At 38.1% G+C, this 21,234-nt stretch overlaps 1 protein-coding gene across 1 annotated transcript in view; it reads left to right on the top strand.

Annotated features, from left to right (window-relative positions):
• The window catches only part of ftcd (formimidoyltransferase cyclodeaminase), a 30,695-nt gene extending 13,525 nt beyond the window's left edge, over positions 1-17,170 (top strand). Inside the window, exons 6-14 of the mRNA XM_028807259.2 lie at positions 1,588-1,725; positions 3,892-4,023; positions 5,689-5,750; positions 6,482-6,608; positions 9,625-9,786; positions 9,947-9,990; positions 10,955-11,093; positions 16,096-16,191; positions 17,015-17,170. Of these exons, the coding sequence (XP_028663092.1) occupies positions 1,588-1,725; positions 3,892-4,023; positions 5,689-5,750; positions 6,482-6,608; positions 9,625-9,786; positions 9,947-9,990; positions 10,955-11,093; positions 16,096-16,191; positions 17,015-17,098 (984 nt within the window). The 3' untranslated portion in view covers positions 17,099-17,170. The remainder of the gene's footprint in view (positions 1-1,587; positions 1,726-3,891; positions 4,024-5,688; positions 5,751-6,481; positions 6,609-9,624; positions 9,787-9,946; positions 9,991-10,954; positions 11,094-16,095; positions 16,192-17,014) is intronic.
• Positions 17,171-21,234: the final 4,064 nt, after the last annotated feature.

Raw genomic sequence — 21,234 nt, forward strand, 5'->3', positions numbered from 1 at the left:
AATCATTTCAGTTAAACGTCAGTGACAGTCCATGTTACTGTCGGATGCATCTGACATAATGCAGGTGGATACGAGTCAAAGGGCAGTGGTTCGCTTCCCGGGTCCTCCCTGCGTGGAGTTTGCATGTTCTCCCTGTGTCTGTGTGGGTTTCCTCCCACAGTCCAAACACATGCAGGTTTGGTGCATTGGCGATCCTGAATTGTTCTTAGTGTGTGCTTGTGCCCTGCAGCGGGCTGGTGCCCTGCCCGGGGTTTGTTCCTGCCTTGTGCCCTGTGTTGGCTGGGATTGGCTCCAGCAGACCCCCATGACCCTGTGTTAGGATATAGCGGGTTGGATGATGGATAGATACAAGCCACTCAAATGACTACCTGCTGTTTTCATTGTATGTGGACACATGCTTTTCACATGTACCTTCTCTGAAAAGTGTCAACTATGCTGATGCCATTCTTAAGATTCCACTCAAATTTAGAGAAGTTTGTGTACAGGAAAGTGCTAACCAAATAACCTGCCACTAAATGCTCCTAAATAAAATAATTGGAGGTGAAATTGTAATTTTTAATATGTTGATGGCCTAGTTGTAGTGGTGGTAGAGAACCTCAAGTTCACAATTCACCGACACTTACAGCACTCTGTCATGAGAGGTCTACATATTCATTATGGTTCTTTCAGTGACAGTTTAAAGTATCAGAATTGTACATGTAACATAGTCCCTCATACCAGGCAAATTCAGAGCTCTTATGGGAAATATTGTACACAGCTAAAGTTTAGGAACATCCTCCTACAAAGACGAATAAAACAAGTAAGAAACCACATCCCAAACCGGAATATTGCATTGCTGATACATTACTTGAAGAAAATCCTATGCTAATAACACTCTTTGGTGATCACCATAGTATTAGAGGTATTGGAGATCAAGTTGTGTGGTTTTTTTTTTTTTTCACCTTCCCTTTTGGAAATCTCAAATGTTTTTCTTAATTGAAAGTGATATTGCGATAGTTGCGGTATAATGGCATCATTGCACTTTTTGGTTGATGGTTCTGGGAGATTAGATGAATCCTTTATTTATTTATTTTATTTTAAAGAAACATTTTTTTCTTTGGATCACTTTACATTTGTTTACATTGAAATCAAGTGCAAAAAGTCCCAAGGACTTAAGGATGGAGGCAGGAAAAAAAGCATTATCCCCAATTTCAATATGAATGATTTATGTCTTGTAAAATTAAATCTCCATAAAACAAGTTGTATGCACTTGTTGACCTTGCATGTGCTGGGAAACAATGTGTTTTATACAGTACACGGTTCCCAACTGCTGTTTTCATTTTTGGTACACAATGGTATATTTTTTTCAATAAAGATGTTGCTTTCTTTTAATTACTTTTATATTAAAGTGTTCCATAAAATACTAATCTGTGTTCATGGTGAAGCCTCTGTTTCTGTTTTATACTTGCTTACAATACTACTGTATGTACTGTACTTAGTTATTAACACCATGCATGTGCTTATTCAGTTGCTATGTCGGACTGAACTTCAAGCAGTTACTAATATGGAAGAGTAGTAAATACTGATGGCTCTTTTTGTTTCTTTTAGCCTGGTCGTCTGAAGAAAGTGCAAGGCATGGGCTGGTATCTGGATGAAGCAAACCTTGCTCAGGTGTCCACTAACTTGCTTGACTTTGAAGAGACCCCTTTGCATTCTGTGTATGAGGAAATCTGCCAAACTGCTAAAGTATGTATCTGGAGTCAAATATTACAGGGGCCAACAAATAACTGACTGTACTGTCTCCTTTCCATCTATAACACATTGCTAGTGTTTCTTCTTAAACTGTGTGAACCTTGTTCAGAGTTTTTATTCTTTTAATATTAAAAATCATTGCTAGCTTTTTTTTGTAATTGAATATTAATTTTGAAAAATCGTAGACCTGTCTACATTTAAATTTATACGCCTACTAAAGTGAGCCGCTTAAATTCACTTGAATACCTATGGCAGATTATTTGTGGCTAATAAAAATGTCAATCCTAAAATACATGAAATAGTGCAATGTGTGCTATTGACTAGTGAAAAAAGCATACTTGATAAAACCCATTAATAATATGAAATACTGAAACCAAATGATGTAACGTTAACTATACAATTTCAATTAATTATTGAGGGTTTTGAGCTTTTGTGAGCCGCATTTTTTTTGAATGGTTTATACTGTAATGCCTGCACTATTTACTTTAGAATGTCTCCTTTTCTTGGAGGTTTAATGACCTGTCAATCAAGTTAAAAAAGACTGTTGGCCGATCATAAATTCAGACTCAAACAACAGTGGACACCCAACATCAATGCCTGCCTCTCTGGTTTCCTCGCCTTCTGTAAAGACACAGTGCTCAATCAGTCTTTAACTACTAATGACCACTTCAACATTTTCTTGCCTGTCTGGGCATTTTCAATATATTATGGAATTAAAGTATATCACCTGTATAACTATTTTAACCCTTACTGCCTCCATATTTTTGCCATTATAAATGCAAGAAAAGTAGTGTGTTAAGTATTTTGTTAGCCTACGGTCTAGATTTGGGCAAATGATTACCAACAGCAAATAAGCCAGAAGGAATGGGTTCAGCCTGTTTATCCTGTTTTGGTAGCTTTCAAAGCCATCCATAAAAGAAACATTCTGAAATAGTGCTGGCACTGGCAGATATGTAGTTTGAGCAGCCATACCACATGCACTTCAGAATGGCCAGTACTTTGATGGGGGAATGTCTAGGAAAGGTTTGGGTTGCTGTTGGAATAGGTGTTGGTGAAGACAGCAGGGTGCACTTACCATGTGCTCTGAATGTGGATCCCATTGCCCAAGTGCAGAGTTGGGAACATCGGGTTTACATCTCATTCAGATTTTACAACACAAAGTTCTCACTCTGGTCATAAAATATCCCTGGGCTCGATGTCCAGGCTAAATTGCCTACCATAGCCTAGTTGTTCGGGCCCCCTAATCTTCCTCCGTTTCTAAATGGCTATTTGTCTTGCCAATTTTCTACCTAACAGCTAACGTGTGGTGAGCGCACTGTCGCAAAAATGGCTGCTGTCGCATCGTCCAGGTGAATACTTCACATTAGCGGTGGCTGAAGTAGCTCCCCACTCACTGAAATGCTTTGAGTAGTGAGAAAAGCATTCTATTAATGTAAAGAATTATTATTAATGTTTGTTTTTCTCTCAATATAATAAAAATGTCATATAAAGGTCCTATATTGGCACTTATTGATGTTAATTATTTTGTAATTGTCTTTTTAATTTGGCACAAATTCTATTCCATATGTCTTGCATGTGGTGATTAACTAAAGCACTTTCATTTTGCTCATTGCTAGCTTTTGACTATTTTTCATTTGTAGTAGTACTTGCCATAATATGCCAGATACTTTTTTTTTTTTTTTTTTTTCTCCATTTCTTTATATCAGTCTTTCTAATTTGGGTTGCAGGGAGATGAAGCGTATCCCAGTAGCATCTGCCATAAGGCACAAACTAGTGCAAGATGAAAATCTTTCACAATATACTGGCTGTTTTGATAGAACCAATTTCAGTCCGCTCTCTATTTCAATGTAGCGATTCTGAAGTGTAATTGTGTTATATTAAAAAAAGTGCAATTCATTTGAGTCTTTACATGTAGTGTTGGGATTCTTGGTCATTCAATAGGCAAATTGAACTGTAAGGAGACCTGGGTGCTGGATCTTCCTGAAGCGAAGTTTGACCAGGTTTTATTTTGGTAGACAAAATACCCCCAGATACTGTAACTAGGAGCTAAATACTTCATCTATGTATTATGTTGATTGTGAAGTCTATCCTTGTAGTTCCTGTCCTTTGCTCAGTGGCCATGGTTTTTTAGATTTTATTTTTTTTTTTTGTTGTTGTTAGGAGTTAAGTCTGCCTGTAGTGGGATCTCAGATTGTAGGACTAATACCTCTTAAGGCTGTTCTGGAAACTGCAGAGTTTTATATCCAGAAGGAGGAATTGTTCCTTTTGGAAGAGGAGCATAAAGTGCGACTGGTAAGAATGGGCTTGTGTGATTCCTTTACTGAAAGGTTTGGGGTACCTTTGCATATTTTCATTCTGATGAGTAATTGTGTCAAAAAGCTTTTACTTAATGACTTGTGCTACTTTCACTGTATGTCTTCTCTGTTCTTTTGTAGCCATGAACATTCACAATGTCTTTATTGTTTTTATGAAGAAGTAGCAATTCATACCCAGGAGACGGAGACCAATGTTAATAAGCATCTGTTTAGTTTAGTTGTAAGGTCTACCCTGGCTTGCCTGTTCAGTCTTGTTGCATCCAGTGTTGGGTCATTATTGATTATTGGCGTGATTGCCAGGTAAAGCCACTGCAGATAGTACCACTCTGACTCCCCCTCCATGGCAGCACAGTCTGGCTTTTCCACATCACCTTCGGGGAAATAGAAATGTTCTTGTTGACCTTAGCATAACTATTTGAAATGAAGAACAGACCTCTACAGTAAGACGTGTAATTTTAGCCTAGTAAGTTTGGAATTGAATTTAGCCTTCTAAAAGTTGATGAAAACTGTCAATTACGAAAAGGACTTTTTCTGCCTAATTGCAGAGGTCAGTGGTCTTCTATTTGGATGGTGTAGACGGGCAATGCACAAGAGTATGGAATAAAACACTACTCTTGGAACAAAGTTTATATTGCCAAATTTCCCATGGAGGAAAATAAAGTTCTATCTGTCTATATGGAAGCAAAACTTGGTAGTAGAAAACCTTAATCAGTTTTCAATGCCTGTAGCTTAATGTTTTTTTTTGTTTGTTTTTTATTTTTTATTTAGACTTCATAGCTTAATATAGGAGTAACTGATTGGGAATTTGGGTGGGAAAGCAGATGTGTAAAAAGATACAAATTTCCTCAAGGAAAGTTAACCCTTTCTATCTTTTTTTTAAAGGCATATTGTAAAGAACTTCATCTGGTGAAGTTCATTTAATTTAACATTCAGTCCCTACCCTTATTTTTTTTTTGGTCTTATTAGAGTACTTTGTAAGAGTTATAACCTTTTACACAGGATGAGAAGATTTAATTTCTAAACATACACTTTGAAATATTCTCAAGGATTTATGGTTTCCTGTATATAGAAGTTTTCTTTTTTGCATTTATGTCCAAAGCTAAAGTTGTCAGTGTTGGATTTCAAACATGCTGCACAATATTATTTACTACTGTTTATTTCTTGCAGTGGCAGGAGAATAAATTCCCAGTGAGTCATCCAAAGTGCAACCATTCAGTCAGTAGATAACACAAATGTTGTTATAATACTGGGAGAAGAGTGCTTTGAATTAATCGTGTACTCATTTGTCTATAAATGGTTTGGAAACCCTTTTTTTTTTTTTTTTTTTTGTAGTGGTGAACTCTTCTTATATATTAGATGGATGCTAAAACATTTTGGACTTGAATACCTTCAAACTAAAGTTGAGTTTTATGTAATGCTGCCAGCTTTGTTTTTCAGCTGTTTTGGAAGTTCAGTTAAATTGTATAATTTCTCCCCCCTAAAGTAGTAAAGTACCAGAATACAAACGGCTTATTTCTTCCAGGGTTCTATATACACTTGAATTACTGTTGTCTTAATTATAAATAAAACCTCCCTAGGGAGCACTGCACACTGCTTTATTTAAATGACTTTTACATGAATTTCTCTTTTTGTTTACTTTTAGGTTATCAACAGATTGGGACTTGACTCGCTTACTCCTTTTGTTGTCAAAGAGAGAATTATAGAGTGAGAATTTTTTTTTCCCCCCCCTTGTCAATATCCTTACTGTGCACTAGAGGTCACTCTGTGTTCATGTTAACAGTAAAAGTAACTTGGCTCTCTCTCACTGAAACTACGAAATGGCTACTCTAAGAATTTCAAAAACTGGAGGAGGAGAATTCAATGCAATGTACTTTGGCTTCAAGAAAATTTGATTTAAAAAAAATCAAAAACTTGAATGTGAGCTTCCAGTTGCAATAATATGCATATTTTGAGAATCTTAGTCCTTTGTGCAATGTTTTAAGTGTTCTTATTTCACTGACAAAGCCAAAATTAACTTCAATTGTGTAATATATAGTGTGCACTATATTTTAAAAAATACAATGTAGAGATTGCACAGCTGTGTGTGTGTGTGTGTGTGTGTGGTAAGCGCAATCTCATTATGTTGAAGGTTGCCATAAACTTGCCGTACTTTAAATGTTATCATATGGATTAATAAGCCACTGCTGTGATAGCTGTGAACAATAAGCAAAGTCTTTATTAGATCTATTCTCTCATGGATTGTGCCTAATTCTTGCATTTTTTATTTAACAAACTGCCTATTATTCTGCTCCTTATATAATAGTTGCTGTAATTTGTTTGATCAAACTAATGCAGTATGTCAGATTTGTACCAACTTTCTTGCTTTTCTGAAAAGAACCCATCTGACCCAAACATGGCTGATTCATAACTGTCTTTTTTTTTTTGTTTTTCTGCAGGTATATGGTTGAAAATGTTGATGATGGAGGCTTGGTCTCTATGCCTCTTAGACAGTTCGTTAGGAGTGTTGGAGCAAGGACTGCTGCACCAGGTGGAGGGTCCGTATCTGCTGCAATTGCTGCTATGGTAAGTTTGAGCAGCAGCCTGTCATACTGTAAACTTCTGTATTCATTTTAAAGGTAAGACTTTTGTTTCAAGTTAGTACATGACATATTCTCCTCTAGCTGCCCATCAACCTTTAATTGGTGCCATACATCCATGTGTTTTTCACACTTGAAACCAGACCTGCTTAAAATAAAGCCCTGCTGATAGCCTCCTGATTTAATGAGTTGTGCATCTTGTTGTGACCGACATTTTTAAACCATAATGAGCATTCCTGCTCTAATGATTAAGAAATTCCTGATGTTGCTGTTTGGTTGCTTTCCAGCCATCTTTCCTGTGAGGTTCACTGTCTCAATATGCCAAGAAGACCAGACCTGAATTCTTTGTCCAGCTCCCCCTAGAGAATTTCCAGGCCATATATTCCATTTTTAGTGAGTCCTGGGTCTGCCCCAGGATATTATCTGGGGAAAATCTCACTAGATGTGTAGGCTGCCTCCGCTGGCTCATCTGAGTTTGGTTGAGCTACGACTTTTCTTTTTATATACTCCTGGGTTGCCAGAGTCCTTTTCTTATCATGGAGAGTGAGTCCAGGAACTGTTGTAGGTGTTCACATTTCAGTCACTTGTACTTCTGATCTGGTCGTCTTGTTCATCAACCAGATGTGAGCCAGCAGATGTGTGTGACAGAACAGTAAATGGACAGCTTTATCCAGTTTTGATCCTGCATCATCACCAATGTACTGTACAACAGTTGAAATACTGCCCTTCTGTACTGACACCTTGATGATTCTCATGGTCACTTCCACTTGTGTGTTCTGCATCATGCTTGGCAGATAATGGTATTCTTTTTCACTTTAACTTCATAGTCCCCAGTAAGCACTGTTTCTCCATAAACAACTGTCATACTGTTGACACTCTAATGGCATTAGTATTCAATGATGCAACTGACCGCAGTGGATGCAAGCAAATCCTGGTCTGTTGTATAACTTCTAGAAACATACTTGGCCAACATCTCGCTGTCATAAACTCTGATATGAAAAATAAACTGCTCTGCAGTGGCAAGATGTTTTGGAGAAAACAATTGGTGTTTTGGGCTGCAAAAGCAGAACAGAGGCTTGTCTGTCTTGTTTTTGTTGTACTACAGAATTGAAAAAGGAAAAAGCCTGGACTGTGTTTAACAGTATTTGGAAAATACGGTATTCATACACCCGCTGGTGGTGATGGGTAGCACATCAATTGGCTGTTGAAATGCAGCAGCACAATAACACTTTGGAAATTTGAGGCACCGGTGTAATCTGTCATCTTCTTCTGCTGTCCATGTTGTGTAATATGACATCCCCTAGGTGAAGAGATGCAGAACACTGCAGTCATTCAGCTTCACATACCCTTTGACTGAACGTCATGCAAGTGTACTGCCAGCCTTGGACAATCCTCTTCTCCACCATTCTAAATTGCTTTAGCATAGCAAATTTCTTGTGGCTTGAGAAATATCATACCCAAGCCCTGGGCTGGCTTGGTCTTTCTGGCTTTAGCCAGTGGTTGCTCTCTTAGTACCTCTGTGATAGCAGGGCCTCAGTCCCAGGATGGAATCAAGTCAATTGGTAATGATCAGATTAATATGCCTACTTTGTGTGACACTACCTCTCTTTAAACTAGCTAAATACTGGATATTCTTTTGAGTGATTTTAATGGAATTCACCCTTTTACCTAAAGGTTGAGGGTGCCATGCATTTTAAGTCCGTCATTTTCTAAACCGCTTAGTCCTGAACAGGATTGCAGGGGGATGCTGGAGCCAATCCCAGCTAGCATAGGGTGCAAAGCAGGAAGCAAACCCTGGTCAGGGTGCCAGGGACTGTGGGAGGAAACCCACTCGGACATAGGGAGAACATGCAAACTGCACACAGAAGGGACCCAGGATGCAAACTCTGGCCTGCTGTACAGTACGATATTTTTTTTGTTTACCCCCCTGATGAAATGCTCTGCACTATTTAAATATCTGCTGAAAAATAAGAATGGTATACAAAATGAGTGAACAGTCTCTCTGTGGGAGTTCTCTGCAGATGCAGTATCTTATTCTGAGGAAAGGGATTTTTTTGTCATGGTGACAATATTTGTCGGATGATGTGAACTTTATCTTCAGGATATAGATGCACCAGTTAGAACGGCTCCAATAACAATGTGATAAATGTCTCAAACACTTCTTTGATTTTTCATGAAGTTTGACAATCTATCATTTTTGACTTGATTCTGCTCTGTTTACCATGCTGCTTTATAAATGCTTGCAATTGCAAATTAACATACATATTTTTCATGAGCAATATTTTGGCAAGATTGAAATCATTCTTCTTTCAGCAACTTCTGTACATTGTTGTTGTGTTTTGTTTTTTTTGTTTTTTTTTAACATTTTTGTTTCATGGGGTTCTGAATTTCAGTTTTTTTTTTTTTTTTTGGTCTTTTTTGTGTGGTGCAAAAATAAATGACTTGGTGATTTAATTAAATTGTTGAGAAAGTACCATATACGTATTGTTTTAGACTTTGTCACTGGCTATGTTCAATTGTGCTTTTATCAATAGCATACGGTTTTGGCGTGTATACTGGGAAAAGAAAAATTGCTGAAATGTAGCTTCACACCTCAATAACTTCAATGGTTTATTGTATTTGTGCTGATTTAAAAAAAATGCAATTAAGTTCCGCTAGTGAATGCACAAATAGTAAAAATAATTTTGAGAAATTCTTTAAAATTTATGGATTACCTTTGCCACATTTGTGCCAGTCTTGATCTTTGCAAGTTTCAGTTGCAACATATTTAAAGAAAATACTCATCATTTCACAATGTGAATTAAGATTTTCGCCTTTTATATTTAGTTAAATGAACTGATCAACATTAGCTGCAGTCCAGTAAACTGGTTGCACAATTTGTCAGTTGCTTTTTGTGCACTGACCATTCCAAAATTGGTTAATGTTGTTGTGTTTTAGGATTTGTGTGGCCTAAAGTCTTTTAACGTGTAATGGTTCTGAGAAGGTTTCAAAATTGTCTTTAGGGAGCTGCTCTTGGCTCCATGGTTGGCCTAATGACCTATGGAAAACGTCAGTTTGAAGACCTGGATGATATCATGAGGAAGTTGATACTGCCCTTTCATCAGACCATGAATGAGCTCATCTCTATGGTGGATGCGGACTCCAATGCCTTCAACAGTTACATGGTAGGTTTGGTTAGGTTTGTATTGTTTTGTTGTGTGGTCTTTTTTTATTTTTTTTAAATACAGGGGTTATTAATATAAGAAAGGAAGACCATGCACTGAATTTGTATGAGTTTGCACAGTATGATGAATGAAACCTGAGATATATTTTAATGTTTTTCAGGCTGCACTTAAATTACCTAAAAACACGCCTCAAGAGAAAGAAAGGTACTATTGTATGCAAAAATGTTCTGTAATCTCTTCCTTCTGTTTCTGTAGTAATATGCAGGGTTTGTTTTGGCTTTGGACAGTCCCTAAATTCTATTTTAAGCTATTTTTAAAGGAAAGATAAATAGGCAAAATCTACTTAGGAAAGCTATTTTACAGTGGTTACTTATAAATGCTCAGAGGGATCAAAAAGCCCTAAAAAGCGGGCATATTGTCTCCATACAAGAAGAACATTACATCACTAGAACAAGTCCAAGAAACAGTTACTAGACTAATTTCAGAATTGCAGAATGTAAGCCATGATGGAACATTGCAGGTATTCACGTCACTTTATTTAGATTTTTTGAACAGTCAAGTGGGTGTCCGCTTTAACTTTAAAATACAGTTTTACCTGAGCTGGTTAAAGGTAAATGTCCTGCAAATATTAGAATGTGCACCCCTCACAACACAGAATTGTAGATTTAAGTGAAATGTTAGGTGAAGAGGAATCGGTTCTATATGCGGGCCTGAAATGCCTGTTCTTGCCTAAATGTCTCTGTTTATGCTTCTTTTTGGTCAGGATTATGATTCCTATGGCTTCTAAAATCCTATAGTTATTTCATCGCTGCTTTGAAGTTCAGTATCCACTCAGAACTAATATCTACTTACTGCATTTTTAAAAAGATCAGGAAATTTAACATTTGGAGCACAGCTGTGTTATCCTGGAGGAGAGAGGCAGAGCCGTGCCCACTAGTGTTAGATGTACCATCTTTCCATATGACTTGTAAGGTCCAGTCATTTTAAGAGAATCTGTTTTCTTGTGATTGACGGCTTTCATTTGGGATTATTCAAATTTCAAATATTTTGTCAACTATCGCTACTGTTCATGGTATTTTTTTTTTTTTGAACATTTGAAGTGTTATGGATCTAAACAGTGCAGTGTAAGGTGTAATCTTTATATTTTCTTCCCCTCCGTACTTTAAAGGCGGGAAGCTGCAATGGAGTCAGGCTTGAAGATGGCTGTAGGTGTTCCTTTATCTCTTGCTGAGAAGGTTACTACATTATGGCCAGTACTGATGGAGCTGGTTCTGTATGGAAATGTGGCCTGTAAATCTGATCTCCAGGTAAGATTCCAAAATGAGAATGGGACAGGATTACATAAGCAAGGCACACCATTTGAAGCTCTACAGCAAATGTTTAAAGACTGACACAGACGTTAAATAGGTTTGTTTAAAAAGCCAAGGCTTTGTATGAGTGTTTTATGGGTGTGCCCTACACTGTACTGGCATTGTGTGTACAGCTGGCTCCTGGCTTGGGCATGAGATTTCTGTTAGACTCTGGTAGCCCAAAACTCTGAAATGGACAAAGTGAGTTTGAAGATAAATGCATGACTTTTTAGGTTTATGAAATATTCCATTTGTACTTGCCTGTGTTTATATCTGTACATCTGCTATGGTTTTAGGCCATGTAGCAAATAGTTACTGTTTATACTTTAGGCTGCAGAATGCAAGATTTAGAATGATGAGGTTGCTTTTATTTATTTATTTATTTTAAAATACAGCAATATGAGTTCTTGCATGTGAATATTAAGCCCTCTTAGCAATTTTGGCCAACCCAAGTAGACCCGGGAATGACTGTTAAGCTGTCAGCATTATAAGATAAACATAAGCACAGAGTAGTAAAAAAAAAAATTATATATATATATATATATATATATCAGGGTACAAAGTCAAGTAGCTGACATGATGCCTCATGTACTCTCAGAATGTAATCCTGACTGAATACTTTTTCTTATTGGACAAGCTGATAAAGATAATGCACTCTAAAGAAATGAGCAAAGAGAAGGCTTGGGAGAAGGTGTCACTAAGTAGATGAATTAACATTATAGTTTAGATTTGGCAATGAGGAAGAGGAAAACAAACTCCAGCTAACAAAGAATGTCTGATTCTGTGCTGTGAGTCAAAGTGTGAGGACCTTGATGCTGTCTGTATTATTTCAAGGTTCTTTTATTTGCCATTTGTGCATAAAACCTACAGTTAAAGGACATTGGAATTCTTGTGCAGAGCTCTGTCTGAGTCATAGTAAAACATTTAAAAAAAAAAAAAAAAAAAGATAAAGAAAAACGGTAAAACAAAATAATAAATAATGTTGATTATACCAACACTATACAGAAAGGTGGTAATATCTACTCACAAAAAAAATACAATATATTGTAGGTATTGCTCAGTTAAAATACTGCACATTTTTCACTCGTCATTTACATAAGTGAAGTGAGGTTATTACACATATTCAATAATTTTGTTTTGCCATCAGTCTGACTGTAGCGGGGGAAAAAGCTATTGAAAAACTTTGTTCTGTGAGTGATGATGCTGTCCGCTCTGCTGTGTCTCAGATTGTACGTACAGTTTTTGTGTCTGAGCAGAGCGTGAACTGGATGGAGCGAGTCCCTGATGATTCCCTCTGCTCTTTTCCGACAACGATGTGCGTACATAAAGTCCATGGAATTAAGTTTTGTCCCTATGGTCCTCTCCGCAGTTTTTATGACTCTTTGCAAAGCCTTCCTTTCTGCCTGTGTGGTGTTCCCATACCAGACAGTGATGCCTGTGGTGAGAATGCTCTCTATCAGTCCTCTGTAGGCCTGGGTGAGAGGGCGATGGTTCAGGCCGGCTTTCCTGAGCAGCCGAATAAAATATAGCCTTTGCTGGGCTTTTTTCACTGTGGCTGTGGTGTTAAGAGTCCAGCTCAGGTCTGATGTAACCTGCTGTCCACCTCAGTCCCTTTGATGATAAGAGGCTGTAGAGGGGGAGGATTCTTCCTGAAGTCCAATATTATTTTGTTGGTCTTATCTATGTTGAGGATGAGGTCATTCTCCTCTCCGTAAACAAGAATGTTGTTTACCATGGTCCTGTGCCCTGACCCGTTCCCACCCCCGATGAGCCCCAAGATGGTTGTATCATCCGCGTATTTTATGACGATGGTGTTGTCCTGGGTGGAGACAGTCATAAGTGTACAGAGAGAAAAGTTTGGGGCTAAGGCAACAGCCCTGTGGGGATCCTGTGCTAACTGTGAGCTCAGCAGACACCCGTCCTCCCATTCTCACCACCTGTGGTCTATCTGTCAAGAAGTCCAGGATCCAGTTGCAGGTGGGAGTTGGGACGCCGAGGTCTGTCAGCTTCTTGATCAGTTTTCCCGGGCGAATAGTATTGAAAGCAGAACTGTAGTCCAGGAAAAGCATCCTGGCATATGTGCTACTTTTCAGGTGTTGCAGGATGTGATGTAGGGCTATTGCTACCGCATCATCCACTGATCGATTGGGGCGGTAGGGAAGCTGGAGGGGGTCAACAGTGTCCGGGACCATATGATTGATGTGCGTGAGAACCAGTTTTCCTAGACATTTCATAGCGACTGGTGTGAGTGCCACTGGCCTGAAGTTCCTTTAGAGTAGATGTGTCCGATCTTTTGGGGACTGGTAAAATGGTGGAAGATTTAAAAATACAGGGGACTACTGCCTGGGATAATGACAGGTTGAAGATGTCCGCATACACAGCAACTATTTGGTCTCCACAGTCCCTCAAAACTCTGGGAACAACTTCCAACAGTTATCAGCAAGTGTGTGTGTGTGTGTGTGTGTGTGTGTTTTTATTAAGCTTGAAAGACAAATACATCGCACTCAACAGATTTTTTATTTTTTTTTTTTTTATCTTGTTGATTGAATTAAAGACACAATATGAGACTTGTAATTTAGCCTAAAAGAAGGTCATAGTAGAGTATAAAGTTACAAAGCATAATCTCCCAGTGGCTACTTGTGAAGTAAAAACTCAAATGGTTAGAGTACTGAACCCTAAAGGAGATCGCATCTAACTTAAGAACACAATGGGAGAGTACTAGCATTTCATTTCTGCACGTTTTAAAATCAGTTTGATAAGTGTGAGCCAAACCAGACAAAGAGTGCAGAGAGCTCAACATAATTCTTCAGGCATGTGTAACAGATTTAAGTGCACCCTTTGACACCACACTACTTTAATAAAATAGCTGTAGCGTTTCCTTCATTAGATGAAAAATGTTAAAGTAAGTTGTAGTTGCTGTACTGGTGCACTGTTTCTCTCATTTATATTTTAGAAAGAAAACACTGATTAGTGCTGTTAACAACAACAACAACAACAACATTTATTTATATAGCACATTTTCATACAAAAAGTAGCTCAAAGTGCTTTACATAATGAAGAGAAGAAAAATAAAAGACATTAATTAACATAGAAAGGAGTAAGGTCCGATTGGCCAGGGTGGACAGAAAAAACAAAAAAAAAACTCCAGAAAGTTGGAGAAAAAAATAAAATCTGTAGGGGTTCCAGGCCACGAGACCGCCCAGTCCCCTCTGGGCATTCTACCTAACATAAATGAAATAGTCCTCTTTGTAGTTCGGGTTTTTCACGGAGTCACTTGATGCTGAGGATCTTATCGGTGTTATGTTCATAGAATCTGCACTGCTAGTGTCTGTAGGAAATTTTGCAATTCAGATTTCTTATTTTGTCAAAAAAATGCTGATCCAACTCCTCCTCTTCTAAAGGTTACATTCAGAGTGGGCCAGAAAGAGTTTTGATGGCTTGGTGATACTGAGCTGCGATTTAAAGGATTTTAAAAGGTTTGCTGTATTTAAATTTGGTTATCTGTTTAGTCATAGTTCTAGGAGAACCAAAGTCCATCTGTGTAGACCCTACATGTGTTGGATGGCATGTCAGTACAACTGTCTGCATGGCTATCAATAATTGTAGTACATGACTAATGAAACTAAAATTACCTTGTGAAGAAATAAGTAGAAGCAAAGGAGACCAGACTCAACAGTCTCTTGAGTCCTATGTTCTGTTCTCTTAAGATATATCCTCTAGTTTCTTATGCTCTTCTTTTAAAAGCAGTTAACACTAACTGTACTGTTTTTAGCTGTATACGTGACATTAATTTAAATAATAAAAGTTTTATGGTTTAGCCTTTGTGATATTTTGAATTTGTAGGTTTGTAAATAAAGGTGTAACATCACTGATGGGTTGTCCAATTTGAGGATTAGGTTGTCCTGGCCCGTCAGAAGATTACTGTGTAATGGCCAACTCACTCGCCAAAACTGGCAGCTACACCACCAAGACCCCTGGCCTGGCAAGTTGAGGACGTTAGAACCGACAAGCCGTACTTCTTCCAAATAAACTTCCTCCAATCGACTATCAAAAATAAGCCAAAAAAACAAACCATATATAAAATAATAGTGAATTTATTAAAGAAATTAACAAATAAATAAATAAATTAATATACAGTGTGTGTGTGTGTGTGTGTGTGTGTGTGTATATATATATATATATATATATATATATATATATAATATTATATATATAATATAAATTTAAATCTTACCCCAATCAACCCCAGAAGTGTCTGGCGGAAAGTAATAATAAAAAGAAAAGGTGCAGCACAAAGTTAATATACAATACAAACCCTCGCTTCACCCCACACTGAACACAAACTCAATAAGACAAATAGAGAGTATGAAACGCATATAAAATTCCAGAAGATTTAATGGATAATGTTTGTGAACTTGGTTCAGCTGGAAAAATAGTCCTACGGGGATTACACAAATGAAAATGATGGCTTGCTCCTCTCCCAAACAACAAGAAAGTCTCACTATGCTTATCCTTGGTACGTGGAGTAACCCAGACCGCCGGGGTTTTGCGGTGCAAAGCTGTTGTTGTCGGGTGTTGAAAGTGGCAGGTAGACAAATGATTTGGATCGTTGCTTTCTTCTGTCTTTGTAGCGAATTGACGGTCTAGTAGAATGGGATTTTTTTTTTTCTTTCTGTCCTTCCATTTAAATAGTGAATGATCAGATGCAGGTGATGGGATTGACAGGACCAATTATCATGAGGGACCATAGTTCCACAGTGTTCCCCTGGAAACAAAAGGGAGAAGGATATTTATATACACAGACACAGACCATGTAAACAGGACAACACAATGAAAGACGGGACTCAGCACAAAATACATTTGCGACGACATTAATCATGTAGCACCACTACAACTTAAACATTGAAGGGCCCTGACCAACAGGGGTTTAGCCTACTTTTTTTTGTTTTTTTCTTTTCAGGTGGCAGCCAAGGCCCTTGAAACTGCCGTGTTTGGAGCCTACTACAATGTTGTCATCAACCTCAAAGATATAAAGGATGAATCTTTCAAAACGGAGGTAAATGTACTGTTGACTTAGTGTCTAAGGCCTTTGAATAGACCAGGGTAGCTGTTTGCTGTTTTACAGAAAGCCCATTTGTCATGTAGTAAGTTTGATGGAAATCTGTGCCGAACTGTGTTCTACAGACCGTTTCCTATCCCACCAGAGGATCTCCATGCAAAACTGGCTCAAGGGTTGTAAAAGATGTGGTAAAGGCCTAATTTGGGTTCTAGTGAGAAAACGCATGCGTGTACACTGGCAGTGAGTCCATTCCTACATGTCTATGTAGGCAGGAGTACCTGCAGTAATAATGGATAGTGACTTTTTTACTGTGCTTACCTGTGTGAGAGAAAGCTGAAGTAATGGGTTGAGATTCTAGCATGATGCAAAAGGAGTTGTAGCCCAATATTTGACAGTGCATGAGTCTTTTTAATTAAGGGAACAGATAAATGATTAGCTAATGTTCAGAAGAAGGTTCATACCCAATACTGGACAAGACATTGTCCAAAGCCAGGAAAAATTTGGGGCCTTGTTGCTCTATAAAGAATGAAGCTGACGCAGGTGAACAGAAAATCGGAATTTCTCTCAAGCCAGTTGGAAGGCTGGATGTTGGTATTTACTGCTTATAAACTTAATAAATTTAATAATTATGTTTTGCCTTTCTTCAGATTCACAAAAGTCTTTTTGATGTGTTACAGCAGATTTAAAATCTACACTTTTCCTAGCAATGGCTATTGCCTTTAAATATTTGATTTGATTTCAGTTTATATTAAGAGTGAGTAGTTACACCGTTGGTGCTGTTTTCTTTGTCATAGTTAGAATTTTTTCCTCCCCGCCGTAGACACGACAAAGGGCCTCTACTTTTCTGAAGAAGGCAACAGAAAATTCCTCAGCTGTTCTGGAAGCAGCAGACAAGAGAGTGTGAGGTGCAGCCTGAAATGGGATGGCGTTGATGTTTTCAGAATTTCAACACATCTGTTTAATAAAGCTTTGAAATTCATATGAAATTGTTGACTCTAAGATTAAAATAAGGATTGTGCCTTCAGCATCGAAGGTTCATGTGTATAATGAAAATGTGAATTCAGTCGGTTTTTATATGATACTCTTCTCTGAATACATACTCGGGGCACTTTCAGACTTCCAATAATCTTCTTTATAAATGCCTATGCGTGGAAGTGTGTGTGTCGGTCTATCCGCCTCAGAAGTGCAAGGCTACAGCATGAAGCTCAAAGATCCAGCAAGGCGGCCACAAGTTAAAGTGACTCCATCGCTAAAGTGAAACTGGTGAGAAAAACTCGCTTAGCTGCTCATACACAAGCGAGGTGAGCACATCAGCAAAACAAAACCTCTGCAGAGAGAGAAACTCGCTTAGCTGCTAATAGATAGGGGGGCCGAGCACATCCACGAAACGAAACCACTGACTCTGTATTTCAATTTTTTTTTTTTTTTTTTTCCCTGACGATTTCAATAGTTTCTAGGAGCCCAGGCTTTTTACAGCACAGGCTTACACAGCTAGTAATATTATAAAACTTTATATCTGCACTCTGTTAAATGAAACGCAAGTGAGACACAATGTTCTCCAGCTACGGTGCACTTATTTATGGAAGGTTGCTCGAGGGATAAAGAAGTACTGCTGGTTCATTGGTCACATTGTTGTACCTTCATCACTTGCAAGTCCAGAATGAACAGTTTAGGGTGTTAAATAATGTGAAGACGAGAAGGGGTGGGCTTGGTGCCATGCTTTGGAATTGGGTGTTTTCCTAGCTGACTCCCTTTAGTGATTTTACTAAAACCAATGTAAAAAATTAGCCAATTTGACAATGAAAACTGTTTAGGAAATTGAAAATATAGTTAGCCCCTCTGTTCCACCAATTACAGTACACTTTATAGAGAATTTTTTTTTAAATATACTACAGTGTCCTTGTCAAATTGCTATAAAATACTTCACTTCACTGAATTGTGCAGATGTTATTATTACAAGGTGACGTCTGACAGGCCCGGTCAAACAGGGTGTGGAGCATTTCCTTGCTGGTGCTCCACATTTTGCATGTGCTGATGTGCATAAAGAGAGCTTTAAAAAAATAATGAAATGTGCCTGAACCTGAGATTGTTAACTTAAGCAAGGAGAAAAAGAAGTTATAGTCAAACAGTGAGCAATTAAAGCGAAGAAAAACAATATGGTTGAGACTGAGATACTGGAGTATAGACTGTGGGTGTCCCAGAGCTGTTTCATGTTATTTCAGTATTCTGACATTACTCCATAAATGAAAATGAATTGATGCTTTCATATTTTAGTGACTTAAGGTGACCACAGTCAAACCTGCCGCATTCATTTGCAGATCCTGCTGCCTCTGATTTGGTGGTGTGCAAGAGTGTCATTCCAGCTCAAGGTGTGGAGAATATTGCACACTTTTGCCAAAATTTCTATCCTTTCTTAAATTTATGTTTGGGGTCAAAATGAATTTGTGGGAGTGTCCTCATTGAATCTCGCTTTAAAATAGTATTGATTTTGTGTGCATTTTTTTACATTTGGGGAGACACTGTGTTCTTTCTCAAAAGAACAGTGTAGACAAGAACAGGCCATCCAGTTCACCAGTCCCATCCCTTTAAGTCTTCCAAAATAACATCGTTTAGTTTTGAACATCCCTGAAGTCCTACTGTCTACCACACTACTTGGTAGCTTATTCCAAATGTCTGTGGTTCTCTGTGGAAAGAAAAACTTCCTAATGTTTTTTGTGAAATCTACCATTAACAAGTTTCCAACTGTGTCCCCGTGTTCTTGATGAACTCATTATAAATTAGCAGTTTTGATCCACTGTACTAATTCCTTTTATAATTTTAAACACTTTATGTCATGTCTCCTCTTAATCTTCTTTTGCTTAAACTGTAAAGGCTCAGCTCTTTTAATCTTTCCTCATAATTCATCCCCTGTAGGCTTGGAATCAGCCTAGTCGCTCTTCTCTGGACCTTTTCTAGTGCTGCTATGTCCTTTTTGTAGCCTGGAGACCAAAACTGCAGACAGTACTCAAGATGAGGCCTCACCAGCGTATTTATGAAGGTTGAGCATAACCTCCTTGGACTTGTACTCCACACATCGTGCTATATAACCGAACATTCTGTTTAACATCTTGATGGCCTGTGAACACTGCCTGGCAGTTGATAACATAGAGTCCACTGTAACTCCTAAATCCTTCTCATTGGGAGGTCTAAAAATAAAACGTACACTTTATATGTATTCAGACCTAACATTTTTACTTCCTACATGAAGTATTTTACATTTCCTTACATCAAATTTCTTCTCCCACAAATCTGCCCAAGACTGTATGCTGTCCAAGTTCTTTAATGATTTAATGGATTTCAAATTATCTGCCAGTCCGAGTTCGATATCTGCAAACATATCCAGCTTTTTACTTGTATTCCTATACAGATTATTTTTACAGTATATATTAAATATCCCTGTGGGACACTGTTGTTATAACAAATATTTGTATCGCCCTCCTTTACACATCTCACTCACTTCTTTGCATTTGCTGTAATTGGAGGTGAACAAATGTGTGTGTAAACTTAGAACTGGTCCATTCTGCATTACATGAGCAGATCTTATCTAGTTCACCCCAGACCACTGTTCAGATGCCTTCTTAATTTATTCGTTATTTTTGCACAAGTTGAAATGAGGGCAAAGATCTAAAAACAAACAATCAGAAATAATCAGCAGCATTTCACAAGCCCCTTCCTAGTCCCTTTCATGTGCTAATGCTTAAAGCGCAGACTGATAGAGAGGATAGAGTAAGGCAAGAATGGGAGAAAAAGAGAAAGGCATCCTAATAGGATGAACAGGAGAATGAATGCTGCACATTTGAAACCCCACCTCCTAATGCGAAAAAATTAAACCAGATCCATAATCCTAAAAATGGAATCACTAGCGGAACTTTCCTGTCATGCTATCTGATATTCTAGAGACACAGTGTGGTCCACATGATCTTCCTGTGCTCAGCAGAATAAGCAGAAGTACAAGTTAAACAGAAGTTAAATCTGCCAGTTTTGAGCTGCTATAATTAGCCATTACTGTATAAGTAATGCCAGAGTGTTGTACTGTATTAGCAATTATGGATGTAATGAGAAGTCAAGCACAATGACACCTTTTATTGTCTAACTGAACAGATAACAATATGCAAGCTTTCGAGGCAACTCGGGCCCCTTCTTCAGGCAAGATGTAATACAGAAACTGGAGTTCCCTGTGTTTATATAGACACCAGGACAGATACAACATTGGAAAACCTTAAAGTGAGACGTCTTAGATATAAAATATTAATAGATCTCTCCACGCTAAGATTAATGTAGCAAGAGAGGAGAACAATGTACAGTGATCCCTCACTATATCACGGTTCGACTTTCGCGGCTTCACTCTATCACGATTTTTTCTCATACACGCTTACGTCACTATGCATGCGCTTTCTGATAACTTTTATCTAAGCCCCACGATGGCTTCTAAACGTGCTGCTTTTTCAAAGCCTTCTGACGATGAAACTAAGTGCCGGAGGAAGATGCTTACCATCCAGGTGAAGGTTGAAACTCTTATATATGATCAAAGATGGCAATACCCTACAAAAGCCTACTCATGCATATGAAAAGACAGCGCCAGCAACTGCCTATCACGATGTTCTTCAGCCGCGCACCCGGACACCCACTGCCTACTCCTAGTACTCCTTCAGTGGAAGAAGACAACGACGCACCTGCTGAAGATACTGCACCACCTGAAGACTCTCCTACTGAGGTTGTGCCTTCATAGGTTAGTGGTTGTGTGTAACAACTGTGTGTGTGTAATTAAATGTACAGTACAATAATAATAATATGATATTTGTAACGTCTAATAGATAGATAGATAGATAGATAATATGTCTTATTTTCTCTTATTTTGTCTAATATATTGGGTAATACAAGTGTAATGGTGACTAAAGGGTGTTATTTCATGTCTAGAGGGCTCTAATAATGTTAAAAAACGTATTTAGAAGGTTGTAAACAGGTTTTCTATACTCTAACTGTGAAAATATTCTATTTATA

This window comes from Erpetoichthys calabaricus, chromosome 8 (assembly GCF_900747795.2).
Source record: "Erpetoichthys calabaricus chromosome 8, fErpCal1.3, whole genome shotgun sequence".
Taxonomy (NCBI): Eukaryota; Metazoa; Chordata; class Cladistia; order Polypteriformes; family Polypteridae; genus Erpetoichthys; species Erpetoichthys calabaricus.